At 36.5% G+C, this 22,327-nt stretch overlaps 1 protein-coding gene across 2 annotated transcripts in view; it reads right to left on the bottom strand.

Moving 5' to 3' along the window:
- Positions 1-15,716: 15,716 nt before the first annotated feature.
- DSC3 (desmocollin 3) overlaps positions 15,717-22,327 on the bottom strand; it is a 41,002-nt gene continuing 34,391 nt past the window's right edge. Inside the window, exons 15-17 of one of the 2 annotated variants that reach the window (XM_057527147.1) lie at positions 20,042-20,284; positions 18,193-18,235; positions 17,978-18,113 (exon numbers count right to left, since the gene is read on the bottom strand). In XM_057527147.1, the coding sequence (XP_057383130.1) occupies positions 18,209-18,235; positions 20,042-20,284 (270 nt within the window). In that variant the 3' untranslated portion in view covers positions 17,978-18,113; positions 18,193-18,208. Of the gene's footprint in view, positions 18,114-18,192; positions 18,236-20,041; positions 20,285-22,327 lie in introns of both variants that reach the window. The other variant, XM_007167031.2, reaches the window with a different exon arrangement.

The raw sequence follows: 22,327 nt of genomic DNA, 5'->3' as shown, positions 1-22,327 counted from the left end.
TGCAAGTGAGTCTGAAGAATGAAGCTTTTCTCTTTCTAGCTTACTGTACCGGAAGGAACAGTAGGAGGAATAGAGAATAGGTGTTTTGAGTGGTCCTGGGTCAATCAGAGTGACAGCTTTTCAGGCTTTGAATTTGACTCAAAGGAATTCTTGGCACCATCAGATGAAAGACTGCAGCCACATATCCCTCCACCATCATTGTACCAGTTTCTGACCTCCCTTTCCTGGTTGTATTCCAGGAGCAAATGCTAGATCATCAATGTCTATATAGCACATAGTAAGAAAGAGGAGTAAAACATGGGATTGTGATATCACACCAACTGAGATCCATCTCTGTTTGATGTGTATACAGTATTCCTGCAGTAACAACTATGCTTTGGGTTAAGAGTTTTTAAAATATCACATTTTATTTAAGTTAAACATGATTACAATTGTTATTTTTGCTTTCAGTAAACTTACAAGAAGAAAAGAAAACCCATATGACCTGATGAAGAGTTCACTGATAACATACAAAGGTATAGATCTTGTCTTTTAGCAGCTGAGACACAAATCGAAGAAGCATTCACAATCAATCAATCAGTGTCACATGATGAGGTCCAGAGTGTGCACACTGATCTGATTTGTTGACTAGATTAATTTCAATTTTCTTTTCTTAATCAGCACTAATGTCTTGCCACTGGATTCTAGATTTTTTTCACACCTTGATTTTATGACAGCTACACTTATTTCTTCCCACTGTGTTTACTGTGGTTCTGCATGTATTGTTATTTTAAGTACTTACCACATCAGCACGTGAGCACAAACTCATGGTTCCAAGTTATCTGGCTGGTCCACCCTATTTTTTAATCATAGCTGGGAATTTTCCTCTCCTTCTCTTACTTTTTTTTTTTTTTTTTTGCTTCTCTTGAACATTTCTTTCCCATTGGGCCTCAGTAAAACCCCTTTTAATTTTAGTAGATTCTACTATGATATAAAATAACCTAAACCCTCAGTTTGAATGCTGTCCCATTGGATGTTTTTGCTTCCAGAGTTCTACTTTTTATTTATTTGTTTGTTTGTTTTTACTTTTTCTAAACTCTGGCATAGAGTCTATTTTTCTAAACAAGAATTGCAACTTATCTAATAAATTTCTGACCTTAGTTTTGGGTTTTAGAGTCACAATTTAGGATGTTTGCCCACCATTTCTCTTGCTATCAGCCTATTGTTTTTTTCTGAAGATCTTGGCCACATTCTCAAATGTTGACTTTTATCATCTTGTATGTGTTTATCTTTTTCATCAAATACCCTTCAACTCATCAATATCAGACACCCCACTCATTACCAAGTATCAGAAAAATATCCATGTCCAATTAGGAGTCTATACTCCTTGAAAAGTAGGAATACTTCTTGGACATTCATTTCCTTCTCACTACTCTCACACCTTCATGGAAAAGGAAATTCCCACATTACACAAAGTAACTTAAAATATGGTCTTAAAATATTTATAAATATCTATATTTAAAAAATATTTCCATGATTACTCTAATGAAAAGTAATCATGTCTAAATTTGCAATCCATTTCAGGAGAAAATATTTATACTATAGAAATGTTATTGAAATATCAAGATTTTGGGATTTTTTTTTTCCAGCTAGAACATCTGTATAAAAATTAAACAGACAGCAAGTAAGAATAAAAATAAATGAAATGACTAAGTGCTGCCTTAAATAAGCTTTTCGATATAAACTCATCTTTGATATATTTTAAAAATTGACTAGGGTAATATTTTGTTCAAACACTATCATTGTTTTCATGGGCCAAAGACAGATAGTTTGTAACGTCTGTTATTGATAACTTTTGGATTCTTGGCATGATGTAAATAAAATGCACTTGGATAAAAGATTTATGATGTTGGGAAACAGTGCTAAAATATGACATCCTAATGTGTACACACCTAGATAAATCTATAATGGTTTCTCCTCAAATTGAGTTCAACATAATGTAATATAAAACCAGTTGTCATAAATTCGCCAGTCGAAATGATCTGTGGAATTTTCGTGTAGCACAGCTTCTGACCCCCGCCCCACCCCAAAGAGAGAATACTGAGAAAAGAATATAAATTATTTGTTTTTAAATCCTGAGTATTCCTACTAATAGCCTTCAATTCTGAGATATGCTGGCTGATAATTTGAGTGAGCAGACCTGGAAATTACAAATGAAAAGCCACTGTGAGTAGAAGTTCTTGGGGTTCACCTTGAGACCTCAGCTTAGATAGAAAGATCATACACAGCTCTTCATCTTTCAGGGCACGAAGCTGAGTGGGTGATGAAATTTTGCTACCATAAGAATAGAAAAGATCTCTAACTGTGATAGCTCAGACTGGTAAAATTCGGGGATGGTATTTTGTTATTTATACTTTTCTTTCAATGTTTATATTTTTGAATAATGAGTTTGTATTATTTTATTATAGCAATACTTACTTTTTAAGAAGCCAGAAATATAAAAAGTATAATGGGATAATCAAAGATATTCACAAAATACGTGCACAAGAAGGTTGATCATGATATTACCGGTTATCGACTCATGTGGTCATTACTATCTTGGCATGTTCTTTTTTTAAAATTTTTACTTTACATTGGAGTATAGTTGATTAACAGTGATGTGTTAAGTTACGGGTGTACAGCAAAGTGATTCAGTTATACCCATACAAGTATCCATTCTTTTTCAAATTCTTTTCCCATTTAGGTTATTACAGAATATTAAGCCAAGTTCCCTGTGCTTTACAGTAGGTCCTTGTTGGTTATCTATTTTAAATATAGTTCTTGGCATGTTCTCACAGGCTGTCAAAATCATAAAGCACCTCATCTCTTTAATGTTTACCCTTTCTTCATTACGAAGATAATCCTTTAAAGCTGCTTGGCTGGTCATTCTCTCAAAATGACCCCTTTATTCTCAAAGGTCTTATTTGGACAAATTTTTAGCTGTGAAGCACTTCTTAGCTAATTGAAAAGGTAATTGAAAGTAAAAACCAACTTTGAAGCCTACTTGTGAGGATATCTCATAATTACAACATTAATTGGGTTGATTAAATCAACACCATTTTGAAAATTACCTTCACAAAGACAATTCCTATGTCCATATATTACATTTTCTCAGAAGAAAAAGAATCATTACTTGAAAATGAAAAACATAAGAAATCTCAAAAAAAGGATTTTAAACATGAAGGCAATGCTAGTAGATATTTTAAATTGTATTTTAAAAAGGAGAAACAGGTATTCCTTCTTCTAAATTGATAGCAAATAATTTTATGACTTGAAATAAAATGTGATACTTGAAGTATATTAAAAAACATTTGAAATATAAAGATATTTACCAACTCTACAGGGAAATCAAACATAGCACCATAAAATATTTTACATCAATATTACTCAAGTCAGAAAAATTTTATAAATAATTTTATATGCAAATACTATCATTGAGCCTGAATCATTAGTATTTAGTATCTTACTTGTAACACAATGGGGAATAAAGCTCAACTTTTGGGCAGTAAACAATGGATCCTTTGATTTTCTTTCATTCCTTAGCACATCTGGTAAGTGAAATGCCAGAAAGTGGGGAGAAACATGGAAAAAATTGGAATCTTTTGTGTAGTTAAAAACTCTGTGGAATCCAACATCAGCAAAAAGGCAGACTAGGAAGGTCCAAACTCTCCTTCCTACATAAAAACATCTACAAAACAACCAGAAACTATCTAAACCAACTTTGCAAGAGTTCTAGACACAAAGGTGTGTGACATAGCAAACACCCAACCACAAAAAAGTCATCTCCAAAATGGTGGCAAAGTTTTGTGGTGTTTTTATCTGCCTTTACCTCCTCCCTGATACAGTGGCAGGCTTGGTCTTAAGCAGCAAGAATCCAGTTCCCAGTCCCCCTCATATTTGGACCAGAGGGAACAGAACAGACCTTATTTGTAAGTTATTGTGTAAGTGTGTTCTAATCTGGCTGGAGGATATTTGAAGGGCTGACTCACTAGTCTCTGTCTCACATAATTTGGAATGCAGGCAGAGTAAAGTGGCAAACACTCCTCAAAAAAGCTACAAGGGGGCTACAAACTCACAGACACCTCGAGTAAGAGATTATAGGTAGAGACATGCAATAGACCATCTAAGATCTGGAGGAGAATCTGGAGAGAGACTCTTTCAGAAATCAGGACATTCAAAAGCAACTGCTTATATGGGGGATTTTAGAATATCCCACACATGCCTAGGCAAGATGTAGGTTCAGAAGAGTCATGAGAAGACCTTAAGCTTTCGCCTTGCACTGATTCATGAAGGACTGTCTCAAAAAAAGCCAGTCTGCAAAAACTGGAAGAGATAGTTGTTCTTTCTTTTCACTTTTTTTTTTTGGTGTATTTTTGTTTGTCAGTGAGATATGATTTTACATCTGCTAAAACAGCTACAATCAAAAAGCATACGATAAAGCACTGGCAAAGATGTGGCGAAATCAGAACCTTCATACACCATTTGTGGTCATATAAAACGGTACAGCTGCTTTGAAAAACATTTTAACCGTTCCTCAAGAATTTAAACATAGAATTACCATGTGATCCAGCAATTTCACTCTTAGCTATATAGAAAAGAAATGAAAACATACGTCCACACAAAAATGTGCACATGAATGTTCATAGAAGCATTATTCATAATAGCTAAAAGGTGTAAACAACCAAAATGTTCATCAATGATGAATAAATAAACAAAATGTGTATAGCCATACAATGGAGTATTTTTCAGCCATAAAATGAATGAAATAATATACATGTTACAATATTGATAAACCTTGAAAATACTATGTTAATTAAGTGAAAGAAGCCAGTCACAAAAGACCACATACTATATGGTTCTATTGAAATAAAATGTCCAGAATAGGCAAATCTATAGAAACATAGTAAACTAGTGGTTGCATATAGCTGGGGTTACAAGGGGATTATAACTAATGACTATAGGATTTCTTTTGGGGGTGATGAAAATGTCTTTAAATTGATTGTGGCTGTGGTTGCACAACTTTGACTATAATGAAGGTATTCAGTTAATTACACATTAGATGAATTGTATGGTATGTGAATTGCATCTCAATAAAGCTGTTAAAATAAATAAACTAATTGGTTAATTGGCAAATCAATAAATAAGTAAATGTAGTAGAGATATAATGAATAAAACTGGTAGTAGAGAGATAATGAATTTTTTTAAACTGGATTGATGCAAATATAGTAAGGAAAGAGTAATAAAGTAACAAAAAACAGGTGGTTCTAAAAGAAAACTAATAGCAAGATGGTAGACTGAAATCCAACTATATCAATATTTAAATAAATGAATTAACCCAGTTAAAAGATTTTTCCTTTATTATAAGACAAGATCAAACTACATGCTGTATGCAAGAAACACACTTTAAATAAAGACACAGATGTGAGGAAAATAAAGGAAAGGGAAAGAAATATACTCTTAGCAAAATACTTAGCAAAAGAAAGCTGGTATAGCTGTATAACTATTAAACAAATTAGAATTTAAGGCTAAAAATGTTACAAGTGATAAAAAGAAACACTTCATAGTGATAAATCAATTAAACAGAAAGATATGAAAATTTATATAAAATTGTCAAAAATTTAAGACAGGCAAATCCACAATCATAATAGGAGGTTTTAACCACCCCTCTCAGTATAGATGTGTGATAGAATGAGCAGACCAAATATGGTAAAAAATACAATATTTGAGTAACCTGATGAGCCAAATTGACCTAAATGACATATATAAAACAACCTGCAGCAACTTCAAAAAACATATTCTTTTAAATTTTGAAAAGCAGGGAAGTAGAATACCCCATTTTTTCGACAATTTCAAATAATGAAATGTTTATTGCATTGATTTGAGAAGTTTTCTATATAATTTTCAGCATTGTAACCACTTAGGAACAAAAAAACAGAGTGGAAATTGAATAAACTTTCTAAAAGAAACAAATCGAGGTGTAAATTTAAGCTCCTCCAGCCCCATGCTCCCTCACATCTCTATGGCTCTGTGCCCGATTCCTGAATCTCTGACCTTGGGTTACTTGATCTATAAAATAAATATAATAACATGTCAGAATAAAATTCTAAGCCATCCAACATGTACTCAGTAATGTTTTCTTTCTTCCTTTCCTCTTCCCAATCATCCTAAACAACACAGGCTCCAGTTATAATCTTAGACTGTATCTAGATAGAATAGCTACAGAAGGAGACGTGATATGTTTACTATACAGATGTAAGATGTTACATATCAAAAATTATAACATAGATGAAAGAAATGTATCCCTCAATAAATCATTATAGTTTCTATCACTGGAGTTTCAGTATGAACAGAGAGGTCTAAGTCAGTGGTTTTCTACCTTTCCTCTGGAAATTCATAATAAAAAACATTAAAAACAAAGCAAAATAAACATGAACCCCTGAAGCTCCATTTTTCAGTGAAACCAGGAGATGGCCTGTTGTGACAGACCCCAAGGTGACCCCCAATGATTTCCCACTTGCCAGTGTCCACATCTTTGTGTCACCTCTCCTTTTGAATGCAAGTTGGACTTGTGATTTGCTTCTAACCAACAGAATATGGCAAAGGTGATAGGATGTGACTGCCATGATTAGGTTACATTATGAGGCTCCAGCTCAGCGGACTGGAGGGAGAGACAAGTAATCAGCTGGGCTGAAGAAGCCCACATGGCAATGAACTGGGGTGGCCCAGATCTGACTCCAGACCTGGAATACCAAATAACCACACAAATGCTGACATTTACTGAATGCCACTCAGTGCCAGGCAAAGCTCTAAGTATTTTACGCACACTGGCTCAGTTCATCCTCAGAGCAATCCAGTGAGGTAGGCATATTTCATCTCTCTCCCCTGATTAAAAACCACCAATGGATTCTCACTTCATTCAGAGTAAAATCTCCCACAAGAAATTTACAAAAGTTCTATGTCACTTCCAAAAGAATACTTTGCAAGATTCCTCTGAAAAATTTCTAGGTCCAGAAATTATGCCAACTTGCTGGGTAATGTTGTTATTAAGGAATAGAAAAGAAGCTGTCCATTAAAACTGCCTCAAATAAAGTAACACATTTGGTATCACTAATAATTGTCCATTATTTCTGCCTCGAAGGCCATAGTAAAAATAGTAAAATACACCAGTTGGCTTGGGAAAAAAATCCCCATTGACTGTCCAAAATGCTGGGATTCTGAAACTGCCTAGATTCGAGGAGAAGAAAAAAAAGTCATCTCATCAACAGAGGTATGAAATGAATGTGGTCAATATCTACATGTTTAGCTAATATTATTTTAGGTAGAAAATAAAGGAGCAGGGAAAAGTACCACTTAGATTGGGCTCTATCCTGAAATCTTAACCTCATTAATTTTAAAATAGAATTTTAGAAAAATAGACCATAGCCCAAAACTGGGATTTTCACCTAATGTTGGCAAGGTATGAAAAATAAATTAATTTTCTCATAGAAACCATCTCCAGTACATTTATTTGATTCATGTTTCATATAAGCAACAGCAGCAGCAGGAAGAAAGCACTTGTAAATAGCTATCCACCACACATGAATTGCACTGAGCTTTTATGGTGTGTGAAATAAAGCATCTGGTTTTGAACAGAGAAGGGGAAAGGGGGGGAAAAAGAAAACAGTAGGTTAACTGTGAGTTCAGGTAGAGCTGACATAATTAAGAATAAAGTGGATTAATAATCACTGTATCATACACTAGTCATGTCTGATGGCTTCCTAAAATTATCTGAATGTTACTTGAGGACATAAAATAAACTCAAAGATAAAATTAGCTCTGTAGTAAAACAACTGGACAAGTGCCCTCATCTCTTTTTATAGTGAATGTCAGTAAACACAATTAAGGTGATTTTTAATTTATAATAAAAGTTAGATAAATTGCCAAATTTAATCTCCTTAATATCTTCACTTTACATTACTCACAATAGCCAAGACATGGAAACAACCAAAGTATTCATCAACAATTAAAAGGATAAAGAAAATGTGATAAATATAGATATAGATATGTAGACTTCTACGGAGAACAGTATGACGGTTCCTTAAAAAACTAAAAATAGAACTACCATACGACCCAGCAGTCCCGCTACTGGGCATATACCCTGAGAAAACTATAAATCAAAAAGAGTCATGTACCAAAATGTTCATTGCAGCTCTATTTACAATAGCAACCTAAGTGTCCATCATCGGATGAATGGATAAAGAAGATGTGGCACATATATACAATGGAATATTACTCAGCCATAAAAAGAAAAGAAATTGAGTTATTTGTAGTGAGGTGGATGGAGTTAGAGTCTGTCATACAGAGTGAAGTAAGTCAGAAAGAGAAAAACAAATACAGTATGCTAACACATATATATGGAATCTAAGGGAAAAAAAAAAAAAAGGTCATGAAGAACCTAGTGGCAAGACGGGAATAAAGATGCAGACCTACTAGAGAATGGACTTGAGGATACGGGGAGGGGGAAGGGTAAGCTGGGACAAAGTGAGAGAGTGGCATGGACATATGTACACTACCAAATGTAAAATGATAGCTCGTGGGAAGCAGCCGCATAGCACAGGGAGATCAGCTCGGTGCTTTGTGACCACCTAGAGGGGAGGAAAAAAAAAAAAAAAAGATATATAGACTTATACATGTGTCTATAGATCTAGGTATAGTATAAACATAGGTATAGATGATATAGATATACACACCATGGACTTTTATTCAGCCATGAGAATGAAGGAAATTCTGCCTTTTGGGACAACATGGATGGACCTTCAGAGCATTATGCTAAATGAAGTAAATAAGACAGAGAAAGACAAAAAAAAAAAAAAAAGATCTTCACTTTAATCTGCTTAATCGTCAAGGAAATGGTTCTGTATGTTTGTTTATTTGATAGGCTCCTTGAAACATACACCTTTATGTCCTTTACCTTTCTTACCAGCATGAAAAATTATAGGAATGTTGGTGTAGAGATAAATAGAAAACCTAAACTGTGGAATACATGACATCAGATTAGTAAAGACACGCAGGCTCTGTTTAAGAGGGATGTTTTTCAAGCCTTGTAGGAAAAATGGATTGACTTGGGGTGGAGACAAACCATTCAAAGGCGACATAAGCTGGCTGGAAGGCAAACATCAGATCTGAAATCAGACCAGGCTCATGGCTGTAGCGACATGTTCGAAGACAAGTTGGATTCCCATTGTTGGAGGAGAAACAAGATGCCAAGCGCTGACATTGGCAGCTTGGTTCCCCCCAAAACACTTGCCGGTTCACGCCTATTTATGTATTCCTTGTGACATTCCAAAATCACTCACGTGGGCGCCTCCATCGTGACATGTGAAGGAGGGGATCTGGTAAGTAGTAAAGTTAGGAGGCAACTCAAGTCTAAGTCGGGGAGGCAGTAAATAGAAGACAACAGGAAGAAAAAGGAGAAAGAGGAGGAGGCGGAAGGGGGGAAATGGGAAGGAGAAGAAGAAATGCGGAAGAGGAAGAAGCGGAGAAGACAAGAAAATTTTAAACGAGAGAAGGCAGCGAAGAAGGAAGAGAGATAGAGGAAGAAGAAAACCCTTTCTATGTACTAACTCATCTCACCTGGGGAGTAGGAACTGCTGTTACAATTCATGTCTCTCCTCTGCCGAAGACCTGCCAGTGGACGCTTACCTTATCCAAAGTAAGACCCCAAACCATTATGATAGCCACGGAGCCCTACAGGATTTTCCCACGGTGACGCCCCTTCCCCGGCCCTCCCACTCTTCTTCCCTCTTCCGCTCAAGTTCAGCGACACCAGCTTCGTGGAACACGCCAAACAAAATCTTACCTCAGAGCATTTGGGTTAGCTATTGCCTTTCCCCAGAACGTTCTCTGCCCTCCCCAACCCTGCAACAGGGCTTCCTCATTCACTTCCTTCAGGTTTTTGCTCAAAAGTCACCTAAAGACTGTTATAATTATAACCACTGTTTAAGAAAATAAAAATCTCCCACATTTCTGTGCCCTTTTTCTGCTTTATTTTTTTCTTTACATCATTCATTGCTCCATGACATGTATTTGTACATTTGTTCATTATCTGTCTCCCCTCCCTTCTTGGGATTTGTCATGGGCACAGACTGGCTGCTTTATTCCCTGCTGTATCTTTAGTATCTAGAACTGTGCTTGGCATGTGGTAGTTGACCAAGAAATAATTGTCAGTGATTTACTGACTGACAAGGAAGGAAGGAAGGAAGGTAGGAAGGAAGGAAGGGAGGGAGGGAGGGAGGAAGGAAGGAAGGAAAGGGGGGGAGGGAAGGGACTTGCTTTAGACAATAAACAGAAGCACAGTGAAATTAAATAGTTTGTCCAGGTTACTTGGCAAGTTAAATAATTTTACTGTAATGAGCCAAACAACCTTTGTAGATATTTAGAACATAAATTGCGTTCAAATTTAAAGCTGATGTTTTCTTTGTGTATACATGTGTGTTTTTGTTTTATTTTCTTGTGCTTCTCTTTGGATCATTGTTCTAATGTGTTATCCTCATCTATCAAGATAATAATCTTATTCTATCATTACACATTCGGTATGAGTGTTGGTGTGTAGACTGGAGATGGGAAATTAGTCTAATTGGCTGCCTGAAATAATAATTTGCTCAATTAAATTACCTACAAATCTGGTCAGAAAATAGGAGCTTACAACTTTTTCAAGGATTAGCAAAATAGTTTAAAAAAATTAGGGGGCATCCTGGATCTGAAGATCTTAGGAAGAGAAACCCTTCCCTCTGATCCCCAATTGCTTGAAGTAGCATAAACTCTGAAACTGGGACACAATCCATGAATAGAAGAGTGAAGGAGAACCCTAATTTTAGTCTGATAAAATGTCCATTTTTATTTTATTATGGCCAACCAGCTAAATAGTGTGTGAGGGACTGTCAAGATAAAGACAAATTAAGTTATGAAAAAATATTGACATGTTTTCTACATCTGGAATTGTGATCATGGATATTATCTGTGTTCTAGGTTTACACACATACAGCATAGAATTCCTTCTAAATCATACATGATCTTTCCAATTCAAGAGGGTGAGGTGAATAAGGCTTCCTTTTGAAGAACACAGTGTTTTGAGAATTGGACTGAGGAAAGTATTCATATTTAATTCTGAGGACCATTGCCAGAGTGGACCAGGTACATCCAGTATTACCAAGTTAGAATCACAGAACAACATGTGACTAAACCAATGTGATTCTAATAAAATTCACATCACTTTTTTCCTCTCTGCTTTGCTTTTTTTCCTTCTATGCCTAATATGTTTAAGCTGTTTTCTTGCATTCCCCCAAATAAACTTCTATTATTCTCTATCTGCTTTAACTTGATTATGATGATTCATATTAAGAAAAAAAACACAGAAATTTCAATGTAGCAGGAATCTTTGTGAAGTTGCACTTTTGCTTGGAACTCATCACATCATGTCAGAGAAAATTGCATAGTCTATGAGTCAGAATGCCAGTGTCTCAGCTGTCACCAGTAATACAATTCACCACCACAATTTGTCTCTATACAGGAAGTGAATCTAATAAGGTAACATGGAAATCTATCCTTTAATTTAAAAAATGTATAAACACATATCACACAGCTTGTATTTACCTTATGTAGTTTGAAAAAAAACAATAAAATTAATTTAATAAATCCATGGGAACTTGGTAACAAATATTCAGGTTTCTTCTAGAATATTATATCTATTAGCTTGCCCCTAAGTAAAATACTAGCTTATAATATCCCAAGTGTGTATTTTCCCCACTATTGTTGTGCTGTCCACAGGAGATAGAACAATTACAGAAGACATAGGTTGCAGGTGTTTCTGCCAATGTTCTAGCTTGTTTCAAATTGCCTTCTGAAGATCCTTCTGCTTTTGAAGTTACATGTGACAACAACAGCGTGCTTCTCTGGCACTGCCCACATGTTTGTGCATCCCCAGGTGTCTTCAGGCTGTGCTCAAACACAGCAGATGTCTGAGTGACTGAAGGGTGTCTGAAAAGGAGCCACGGACACTGGGAACCAGAGGCAAAGGCAGAACACCAAGCCTCTCCTACCCTGAAGACTCATGGAAATTACCTCGCCCGAGGACACCTGAAACCAGTTTTTCCTGAAAGGAAGTATGTTGGGGTTTTTTCCCAACGTGGTGAGAAACACATGACTTGAGATGTACCGTCAACAAACGTTTAGGTGTACAGTGTAGTATGGTTAACCGTGAACACAGTGTTGTACGGCCCATCTCTAGAACTTTCATCTTGCATGACTGAAACCCCACACCCATTGAACAGCAACTGCCCATTTCCCCCTCTGCCCCCAGCCCCTGGCAACCACCATTCTACCTTCTGTTCCTATAATTGTTGCCACTTTCCACACCTCATATAAGCATAATCGTGCAGTACTTGTCCTGCTGTGACTGGCTTATTTCACTTAGCATAACGTTCTCAAGGTTCATCCATGTTGTATCATGTGGCATGGTCTCCTTCTTTTTAATGGCTGAATGGTGTAGCTGCTGTGAAAAATATATGGAGGTTCCTCAAAAAATTAAAAATGGAATTACGGTATGATCCAAAAGAACTGAAATCATGATCTTGAAGAGAAACCTAAACTCTCATGCTCATTGCAGCTCCATTCACAATAGCCTCAAGGTGGAAACACCTAAATGTCCATGGATAGGTGAATGGATAAGAAAATGTGCTGTATACATACTTCCCTGTCTTTCAACAATCACCAGTTGCTTGTTTGAATAGTAGGAAAGAATCTCTGTTCACTTCTCCAGAAGTTCCAGAAATACATCTCCTTTCATTTTTCTAATATTCAATTTCTTTTTTGGGTCATTATTGAGTCAAGGTGGCAGAAAACAAACCTCAGTCATTTGGGATTTTATCTTCAGCTCTCTTTTCTGGGGTTAAGTCTCACTCACTCTGATGGAGTACCAAGTGGCAAGTGGCACTGAGTAGGGAGAGAGTCTGGTGGTTGGTCTTCGACTCACACAAGTGGTCATTAAGGCAGCTCTTAGTCTGATCAGGGTTACCTGGATGGCTTAGACCTTGAATCTCTAGGTGTTAATTCTCTGGCACACGTACACAGAATCTAATAAAAACAGAAGGACTTAGTTGCTTAAATGGGATGGGGGTTGGGGAATAAAAACAACCTATCAGAAAGAAAAACATGCTATAGAATTGTTTTGTGTATTATGAGCACAAATTCTGGGGGGGAAAAAGTGTCTCTTCCCCCCTCCTCCTTTTCTCCTATATAACCATAACCTTTTCTCCAAAAAGAGATCAGATATTGTTTTGTATTATATTCAACTACATAATTTTACTTCCTATATATATAACATTCATAAATCTTTTACTATATACAGGCAATGTTCTACATGCTTTAAATATATGAATTCATTTAATCATCCCCACAACTCTGTAAAGTTGGTATTGCTTTTTTGATTTTAAAGATAAGAAAACTAAGACTTAGAAGATAAGTAGCCTTTCTAAAGTTACACACTTAACAAGTGGCAGAGCCAGGATTCAAATTCAAACAATGACTCTAGATTCCATGCTTCTCAGCCACTATGACCCAAAATCTAACCAAACCAATTCTGCTGGACACGTGGAACCAAGAATGGAATATTGCTTGATTTTTTTTTTTAACTCATAATGTTTATCCTTGACTACATTGCTCCTCTAAGTAAGAATCCTGTATCACTGTATTAATTCTGGAACATTCTGCAGTTACAACCTTACAATACTTCTTCACCAGTCAAAATCAGCTGATAGTTAGACAGATGTATAGACAGACAGTTAGCAGACAGTTAATATTTGTAAAGCTGTGCCCCAAATGGTGACCTCCTCCCAAATAGTATAATGATGTTGACAATTTGGTAATGACCCCTTCTCTAAAGTATTTCCCTATAAATACAATGAAACTATTACTAAGGATCTGTTTCCATTCCAGTCTTAAGCACAATTTTGCAGCATGACCACCTTGGAATAATTTAATCTCTAAAAATAGCAAAGACAAGAAATCAAGTTAACATTGTTTTATTATATCCCAGATCTGTAAATATTGCTTTACACATTAAATTTTTGCTTATTTTAACCTGCCATGTTTCTCTAAAAGCAAAGTAACTTCTCTGAACAGCAAAATTAAAGCTCTGTTAAAAACGTTGCAAAGGGCTTCCCTGGTGGCGCAGTGGTTGAGAATCTGCCTGCCAATGCAGCGGACACGGGTTCGAGCCCTGGTCTGGGAAGATCCCACATGCCGCGGAGCAACTGGGCCCGTGAGCCACAACTACTGAGCCTGCGCGTCTGGAGCCCGTGCTCCGCAACAAGAGAGGCCGTGATAGTGAGAGGTCCGCGCACCGCGATGAAGAGTGGCCCCCGCTTGCCACAACTAGAGAAAGCCCTCGCACAGAAACGAAGACCCAACACAGCCAAAAATAAATAAATAAATTAATTAATTAATTTTTAAAAAAAACAACAAAAAACGTTGCAAAATCTCACTGTATTTTAGACAGTTAGCTGCTTCCTTACAAAAATAAGAAAAAAATAATCTGTACATTTACATAAAAATTCAAGAACATTCACTGGAAGAAAAAGCTTCAAAAAGATATTTTCTTTCACACTAAAATAGCATAATTTTCACCTTACACATGTAAGGAAAGAAGAATACTATATGTTAAAAATGTTTACATTAAAAATAAGAAGCCCTTAAAAGGAAAATTACTCTTTAAAAGGTCTAAGTCTAAAAAGCTAGATTTCAGGAGCAAATTAGAAAACTGAAAATGGAGCATCAAATAGAAAATTCAGACACCTGTTTCATTGAAGACCTCTATCTCAGTGACCAGAGGGCTACGTTAGGAATCCAGCATTCCCCACGAATGCCGTGTTTGGCCTGCACAACCAGTTCAGGCCTGTCCTGAAAACGCTTTCAGACTCAGCAAGGAGTCAGCTCTCTTCTTGATTCCACACTCCAAATAAGCTGAGGCAGAGAAAGGGTTGGTGACAGTTCACCAAAATCAAATGGCAGCTGCCACTGGCCTGAGGATAAAGGAGAAGGAAGGGCCTGGCCTAGGACAAATTAAGAAGCAAACAATGTTGCTTCAGCGTTTACCACTCATGTCCCTTTTGTGGCCTCTCTCTTTGCCCTTGAAGGCCTGGGTTTTCATGTTCCTCTCTGACTGTGCAAATACCCCACTTGGGCTTGCCCTCTCCTGGAGTTCTCTGTGTCCCCACCTGACCACGTGATCTTTTTCTTTCATGGATTCAAACTTCTTAGTTCTTCATTATTTAAAAAATCCTCGTAAGAAAGCAAACCTGTAAAAAGTAATTTATACTGAAGGGTGATTGACAGCCCGGAGTATTTGCCAGCTAAGTGTTATTGACAAGGTTGGGAGAGAGATTAAAGAAAGGGGGCCTGATGGGAGGGCTGATTTCCTTGAATCACATCTATGTCTCTTTAAAACAGGGCAGTGATTAGGGAAATGACATTTTATAGTTTCCAGGCTTTGATTAGAACACAGCGTAAAGGTGACAGATTTGAGGTCTTAGGACAGTCATGCCCCACTTTCGTAAGATTTACCCCCCCACAGCCCCCTTTAGCCTTTAAAATCTGACCCAGAGAACATGGTTATTTGGCTCTAAATTTTTTTAAATGTCGATTGGTAGGAGAGACAATGAAAATGGTTGTAGAAGATTTATTTTTACCAGAATTAAGTTAAAAGAAGTTTTTAGCGTTAGCTCCAAGAAAAACATTTCATCTCTGGAAACCTGTCACTGGAAGCCAGGGAGCCCTAGCTGTGATAGCCAGTCACCAGTTTGCTCCCAGTTTGTAGATGCAGAAGGAGACTGCAAAGCAAATCTACTGTTCCACCTGATTCCTCTTTCCTTTCCACTGAAACCAGAAAAGTTTAATTAACTGTATACAATTTTAAACAAATTACATAAATGTACATGAACCATTTCCTGATATGCTTAGTTATCATGCAGCACCTAAGAACCAAACATAAGTTCTCTATTTTTTAAATCCCGGATTTCTATTATAGAACACACCACACCTCCACCTCATTTAAAATTAAATGTTTTTCACTTTGTTTTAAATGTTGTTTTTCACTTTGTTTTCCACTTTGTTTTAAATGTTGCATTGATTAATGATTTAACCATTAATGATTAGTGGTTATATATTTAACCATTAATGATTAATGGTTATATACTTAACCATTAATCAATAAACATTAATATGTATGTATGTGTATATACATACATATATCCAGTTCAAACAGTATTCCTATCGACATTGCCACTTCATGCGCTAGCTCAACAAATTCTGCCTCCAAAGTAAAATAAAGAATTTTTTTTTGCAGGCGTCGGGTATGGGGAGCAGGTCCCAATTCTTCATAGCTGCAAAATTTTTAAATTAATTTAGTCTTAATTATTTTTCTTTCAAACTTTTCTTCAACTAGTGGTACCTATTATTTGTTGTCTATTTTTTAAACTATCATTTGAAGTGAGTATATAATAATGTGCTATTAGGTTTATCATAAGATTAGATGTTAATTATTTTAAGTTTAAACATCATTGCTTTGGGGAATTTTGCAAGGCCTTCCAGAGGCTGTAGCATGTGAACAAATTTGAGAAGCACAAAATTTAAGCAACACCTTGGAAGATATTAAATTGCACCTAAGGTTTAAGTTTCCCTATATTCATTTGATTCATTCTAGCATTGTGTAATGTTACCTGCTTTAATAAGGAATAATGTATTTTATTTGAAAATGGTAGTGAATAGAAATGAATGTTAATGCTCGTTGCTACCATAACTACAATGGGAGTCTGTTTCTTCAGACTGATGCAATGGCGTAACTACAGTCCACCTAAGGATAAGATATTCTAATTGCAAATGACTACTGTCGAGAGAAAATAAAGAGCCATATATGCTAAACTTGCAAATGAAAATATGAAAGTATAATTCTCAAGAGAAGAAAAGCAACTTTTTCTCAGCATAATTCTCATTACTGGCAAGTTATCAAAGGTAGTTCTGAATCTCAGGAAAAAGACTTGTGATTACAATCTCAACAGAAGATCTTTACATTAAAATACTGGCAATAACTCTGTACGGTGAATATAGTTTTCTTTCTCGAGATTAAGGAAACTTAGATATATTCCTCATAACAATACTTTTGTAAACCATAAAACACACTTTCAAAAGTATAAGAACAACACATTTTTTTTTTTTTGGTCTACACTTTTCTGGTCTAGTTTTCACATTGTGGCTCTGTGTTTTTGAGACCTTATTAGGGGAATCTAGTAGCTAGAACTGCTCTTCATGATCTAATTGCTACCCAGAAGAAAAACAAAACTCTAGTAGCCTTCAGAGAAAATGACCAGGTGCTACTGATTTTTTAGAGCTAAAAAAATCCAACATAATTTACCATAATGATTAATATTCTACTTTTATCTAAATCTGGAATAAGAATGGAATTTCTAGCCCAGAGAGCTGTTCTACAATAGTCAATCAAATACAGCTTCTATTGTTGGACTAATATTTAGCCAATGTATTTATTGGAAAAATATATGCAAAGAAGAGGAGGTACTTTATAGACCTTAATTCCAGTACTATAGCATGAGATTTGCTGGTTGTCTATTTACTCAGCAGTAAAAGAGGCAAAATCTGTTTTAACATTTTAAACTTCCTGAAAAGATAAGTAACAAACTGTTTTAAAGTACAAATAGGTAGGTAGCATAATTCAAAAATTTTAGAAAAATTCATATATATTCATATTCATATATATCTAGATATCTAGATATAAATTAAAATTTACAATATCCCTTTCAGAAACCTCCAGAATGTCTGACAAAGATATGTCTAATTGTAGCACTGTAACATTATTTCTTTGTGCATGTTTCTGCTAAGGCAGTAAATTTGGCTTCCAAATTATTTAAAAAGTCAAGGCCATCTTCTTCCTGTTTTTCACTGCAGCAACCTACAGAACCAGCTGGAGACCCTCTTCCTTCATAGTTATATGTAAGAACATAATCTTGAGATGGCATGTGGTCTTCATCCTGATTACATAGATGCAATTTCTGTAAAATTAAAAAAAAGGGATTATATTATTGTTTTAAACACACTGAAAGATAAACATAAAATTTGTTTTTTATTTACCTTTTATGTTTAATTTTTAACCAGTGTGTCCTCTAATGGATTCCTAAATACAAAAAATGCACATGGTTGGTCTATATCACAGCCATACCACAAAATCAGTATATTTTACATTTCTAGTAATCCATACAAATCCAAAATTATGTATACACATTATATTTAAGTACATTTAAATTATTATTAAATTCTTATCCCTAAATTTTATATCTAGAGGTCAGGCTAGTCCACAAAATGGTGACAATATGCATAGCGGTTAGGAATTTGAGCTTGGATAGTCAAGCAGTCCTGATTTGGAGTCATAGCTTGGCTTTACCAACTAGCTACATGACTTTGAGCAAGTTATAATACTGAACATCTTTAAGTCTCAGTTTCCTCATTTCTAAAATAGGAATACAGACAATTCACAGGATCATTATTAAATGATGAAATAATAATGCATGAAAAATACCCTTATTATGTCCAGCACGTAGTACATGTTCAATAAACTAAAATCGCTATTATCTGCAGATATAATGTCGGTAAGATTACCACATTGTCTTCAGAATCAAGCTTCTGAGAGAGCCAAAACATGGCAAAATAAAAAGATGCACCAAAAAGTTTCAGTGAAATTTAAAATAATCAAGATAACTCACACTGCAAAAACCTGGCCAGAATAGAGGCCAAGCATTCAGCCACATTTTACCCTTGCTGTTTGTCACTGGCCTGTCTGCCAACTTGTCAAACTCGTGCACCTCTCCCCTTTCTCACCTGTGTACCCATCCCCTCTCAAACCCAGCGCTTATTACCTTGGCTTACATTAGCAAGTGTCTCTCTTCATGACCATTTTAGCTTCACATACCATTACCTGACATGCACATTGGAGAACACCCCTAAGAGTGTTTCTTAAGCTTCCCTCCTCCTCAGCCTGATCTTACATGGCTACTGACTGTCTAGAAACAGAAAAGGGATTAACACTTGAATTTGATGAAAAAAATAAATATGCTGTGGACCTATGATAACCTACAGCCATGTCACAGAATGTTGCCCATCTGCAGTCCATCAAAGGCCTTAGGGTTTCTGAACCAGTGTTTGTATTACAACAGCACTGGTACTCTCTGATAAAAGAAGTGAAAACTTAGTACCAGAAAGAATACTTAATTCAGTGGTCCTCTACTCAGGCTGCACATTTGAATCACCCGAGGAGCTTAAAAAAAAAAAAAAAAAAAAAAAAAAAAAGCCAAACCAATTAAAATCCGAATCTTTCAAGGTGAAGCACAGTCATTAGTATTTTTTAAAAGCTTCCCAGGGAATTTTGATGTGCTGCCAGGAAAGAAAATCCCTTATTGAACCCCCCTATCTTTCACATCCTTGCTTTCCTCTGAATTAGAAAACACTTTATATATGCATGATGCTTTTTACATGAAAAAATAGTTCATATGAACCATATTATTTAATATTCACTCCAGAATTCTGTACAGATGCTTTGTTTTCACAGAGAGATGCAGATTTGATTTGGGGATTTTTGTGATTGTGGAGAATGAGATTTTTTCCCTATTCTTCTATATTAAAAGAGTTCATGAGATAAACACACACCTAAAAATGAAATGTAACTTTAGTGAGGGATAGTAGAATCCTCCAATTTTCATGAGATTTTAGAAATTAAGAGAAATGTGACAGATGAAATAAAAACTTTTATATCAAATACTGTAACAAAATCGAAGAGCAGGGGCAAAAATAATCAGAGAGTGAAAGAGAAAGGATACATTGGAGAATCTGAAAAAGAAGTTTCTGAAAATATATGTTAATCTCAATTTCCTAATGTCCTCCACTTGGACATTTAAATTGCAGGGTCAAAACACTCAAGGAAACTCACTTCACCAAGGCGGGGCTGAGTGAAACTGTACCATTCCGAGTGGTCCATATCCATGGTGCCTCCTCTGCAGGAACCCAGGGTGTGATGATGCCCGGCCCCCTGGCACAATTCCAAGGTCTGGTTTCCTCCTTTTACCATTTCAATGGTTTCCTGCCTGCCATTTTTGACTTCTGATCCCATAGTACCACAAAAGCCTTGGCTAGAGTTGTTGACTGTATCAGTCGTAAACCCACTGGCAGAATGCTGAAATAAAATAAAATAAGACAGTTCATATAGGGAGGAAATGGATTCCAAGTAAAGTCACAAGAAGGCAAAGGAGACAGCTCGTTTACTCAACCTTTTATTCATTCATTCATTCAGCAGACATTTATCATTTTCCAATTAGGTGCAAAGATAGAGACATGGTCCCTCAGTGGCTCCAAGAAGCTCTTACTCCAATGAGGCAGAAAAATAGACAATTACTTTAAGAATGTGATAACGCTGATGTACAGGTGAACACAGAATGCTATAGGGACACAGAGGAAGAGCATGAAAATTCAAACTCGGAGAAAGTAAGTGGAGCAAACTGGGAAAACTTTGAGCTGAGGGATTCCTACTGAGAAATAGGAGGAAGAACACATTATCTGTAAGAGGGTCTAGAGGCAAAGGCAAAGGCAAATGGAGTTCCTTGGGGGTTCCCAACTTCAGCCTGTCAAGAATGCCTACCACAGAAAGTTCAGAGAGAGAGAGAAGAAGCTAGAGAGGTTATAAAAGGCCAGAGGACATAAAGATCTATATGCCATGCTAAAATTTTTAGACTATCTTGAAGATTATGGGGACTAAAAGAATGGCTTTAATAACAGGCAAGGGACATATTTTTAAAAAATCATTTTAGGCAATAATGTGAAAGACAAATAAGAAGGAGAGGGCTTCCCCGGTGGCGCAGGGGTTGAGAGTCTGCCTGCCAATGCAGGGGACACGGGTTCGAGCCCTGGTCTGGGAAGATCCCACATGCCGCGGAGCAACTGGGCCCCTGAGCCACAACTTCTGAGCCTGTGTGTCTGGAGCCTGTGCTCCGCAACAAGAGAGGCCGCGATAGTGAGAGGCCCGTGCACCGCGATGAAGAGTGGCCCCCGCTTGCCGCAACTATAGAAAGCCCTCGCACAGAAATGAAGACCCAACACAGCCAAAAATAAATAAATAAATAAATAAAATAAATTTAAAAAAAAATATAAGAAGGAGACAAGTTTAGAGTCATGGATATCAGAGAGGTCACTGAAACATTATAGGTGAAAAACGATAAGGATCTAAGCCAAAGTCGAAGCAGGGATGATTAAAAGAAGAGGATGGACTTCATAGAGTGCTTACTGGTGGTTAGATGGATGAGGCAGCAAAGGGAAGGGTCAGGAATTATTCCTATGTGTCCTGCTTGTGCAACTGGATAGATGGTATGATTCACTGAAACAGGGATGAAGGATGCACTTGCAGGTGAGAGGAGGGTAAGCAATTCAATTTTGGACGTGGTAAACAAGAAACCTGTGGATTTCCAAAATGAGTATATGAATATGTGGTCTGGAGCTCAGGTGAGAGATCTGAGCTGGAGTATAATTCTGGGAGTCACTTCCATATAGCGGGGAGTTGAAGCCATGGGAATAAATGATATCACCCAGAGAAAATTGCAGACCAAAAGAAAAAAAGGCTAAGAATAGAACGACAAGAAACATCATGTTTTAAAGGGTGGAGAAAGGAATTAGAGCTGTGACAGAATTGATCTGGAATAGCCACTGAGATAATACGGAACCAAAGAGGCATGACTCTCTAGCCAAGAGAGGATTACGGTAAGGAGATCAATGGTGTAGAAAAAATCCAAGTAGGGTAAGAACTGGTTCAAATAAAGTAAGCACCCATGAGAGTCAAGCAAAAAAGTGGCCAGTGGTGATCTGTGTCAAAAGAATTTCCACGGAGTGTGGAATGAACAGGAAGTAATGTCATAGAGAAATAGAGTAAAAAATATTTCTTTCAAAAAATTCAGTTTCAAAAAAAAGAAATATGGAGGGATCTAGGGGAGGACAAAGAGTCAAGGGAATATTTTTAAATGGAAGAGACTTGATTAAACATTAACTTAATGCTGGAACTGCACACCAACCCTCCAGGCCACAGGTGAGATGTTTAGTTATAGCAATAACCTCTGCATGTCAGTTCGAATTCTAAACCATCACTTTCACGACAAGACCCCCACTATAATCAGGTGCCATTGTGTCATCTTCTTACCAATTTATTTTTTCTATCTAATATGCAGAGTCTCTA

Source organism: Balaenoptera acutorostrata, chromosome 13 (assembly GCF_949987535.1).
Source record: "Balaenoptera acutorostrata chromosome 13, mBalAcu1.1, whole genome shotgun sequence".
In the NCBI taxonomy this organism is placed as follows: domain Eukaryota; kingdom Metazoa; phylum Chordata; class Mammalia; order Artiodactyla; family Balaenopteridae; genus Balaenoptera; species Balaenoptera acutorostrata.
Note: the sequence above shows the minus strand (reverse complement) of the source record. Positions and strands in the feature narration are given on the sequence as shown.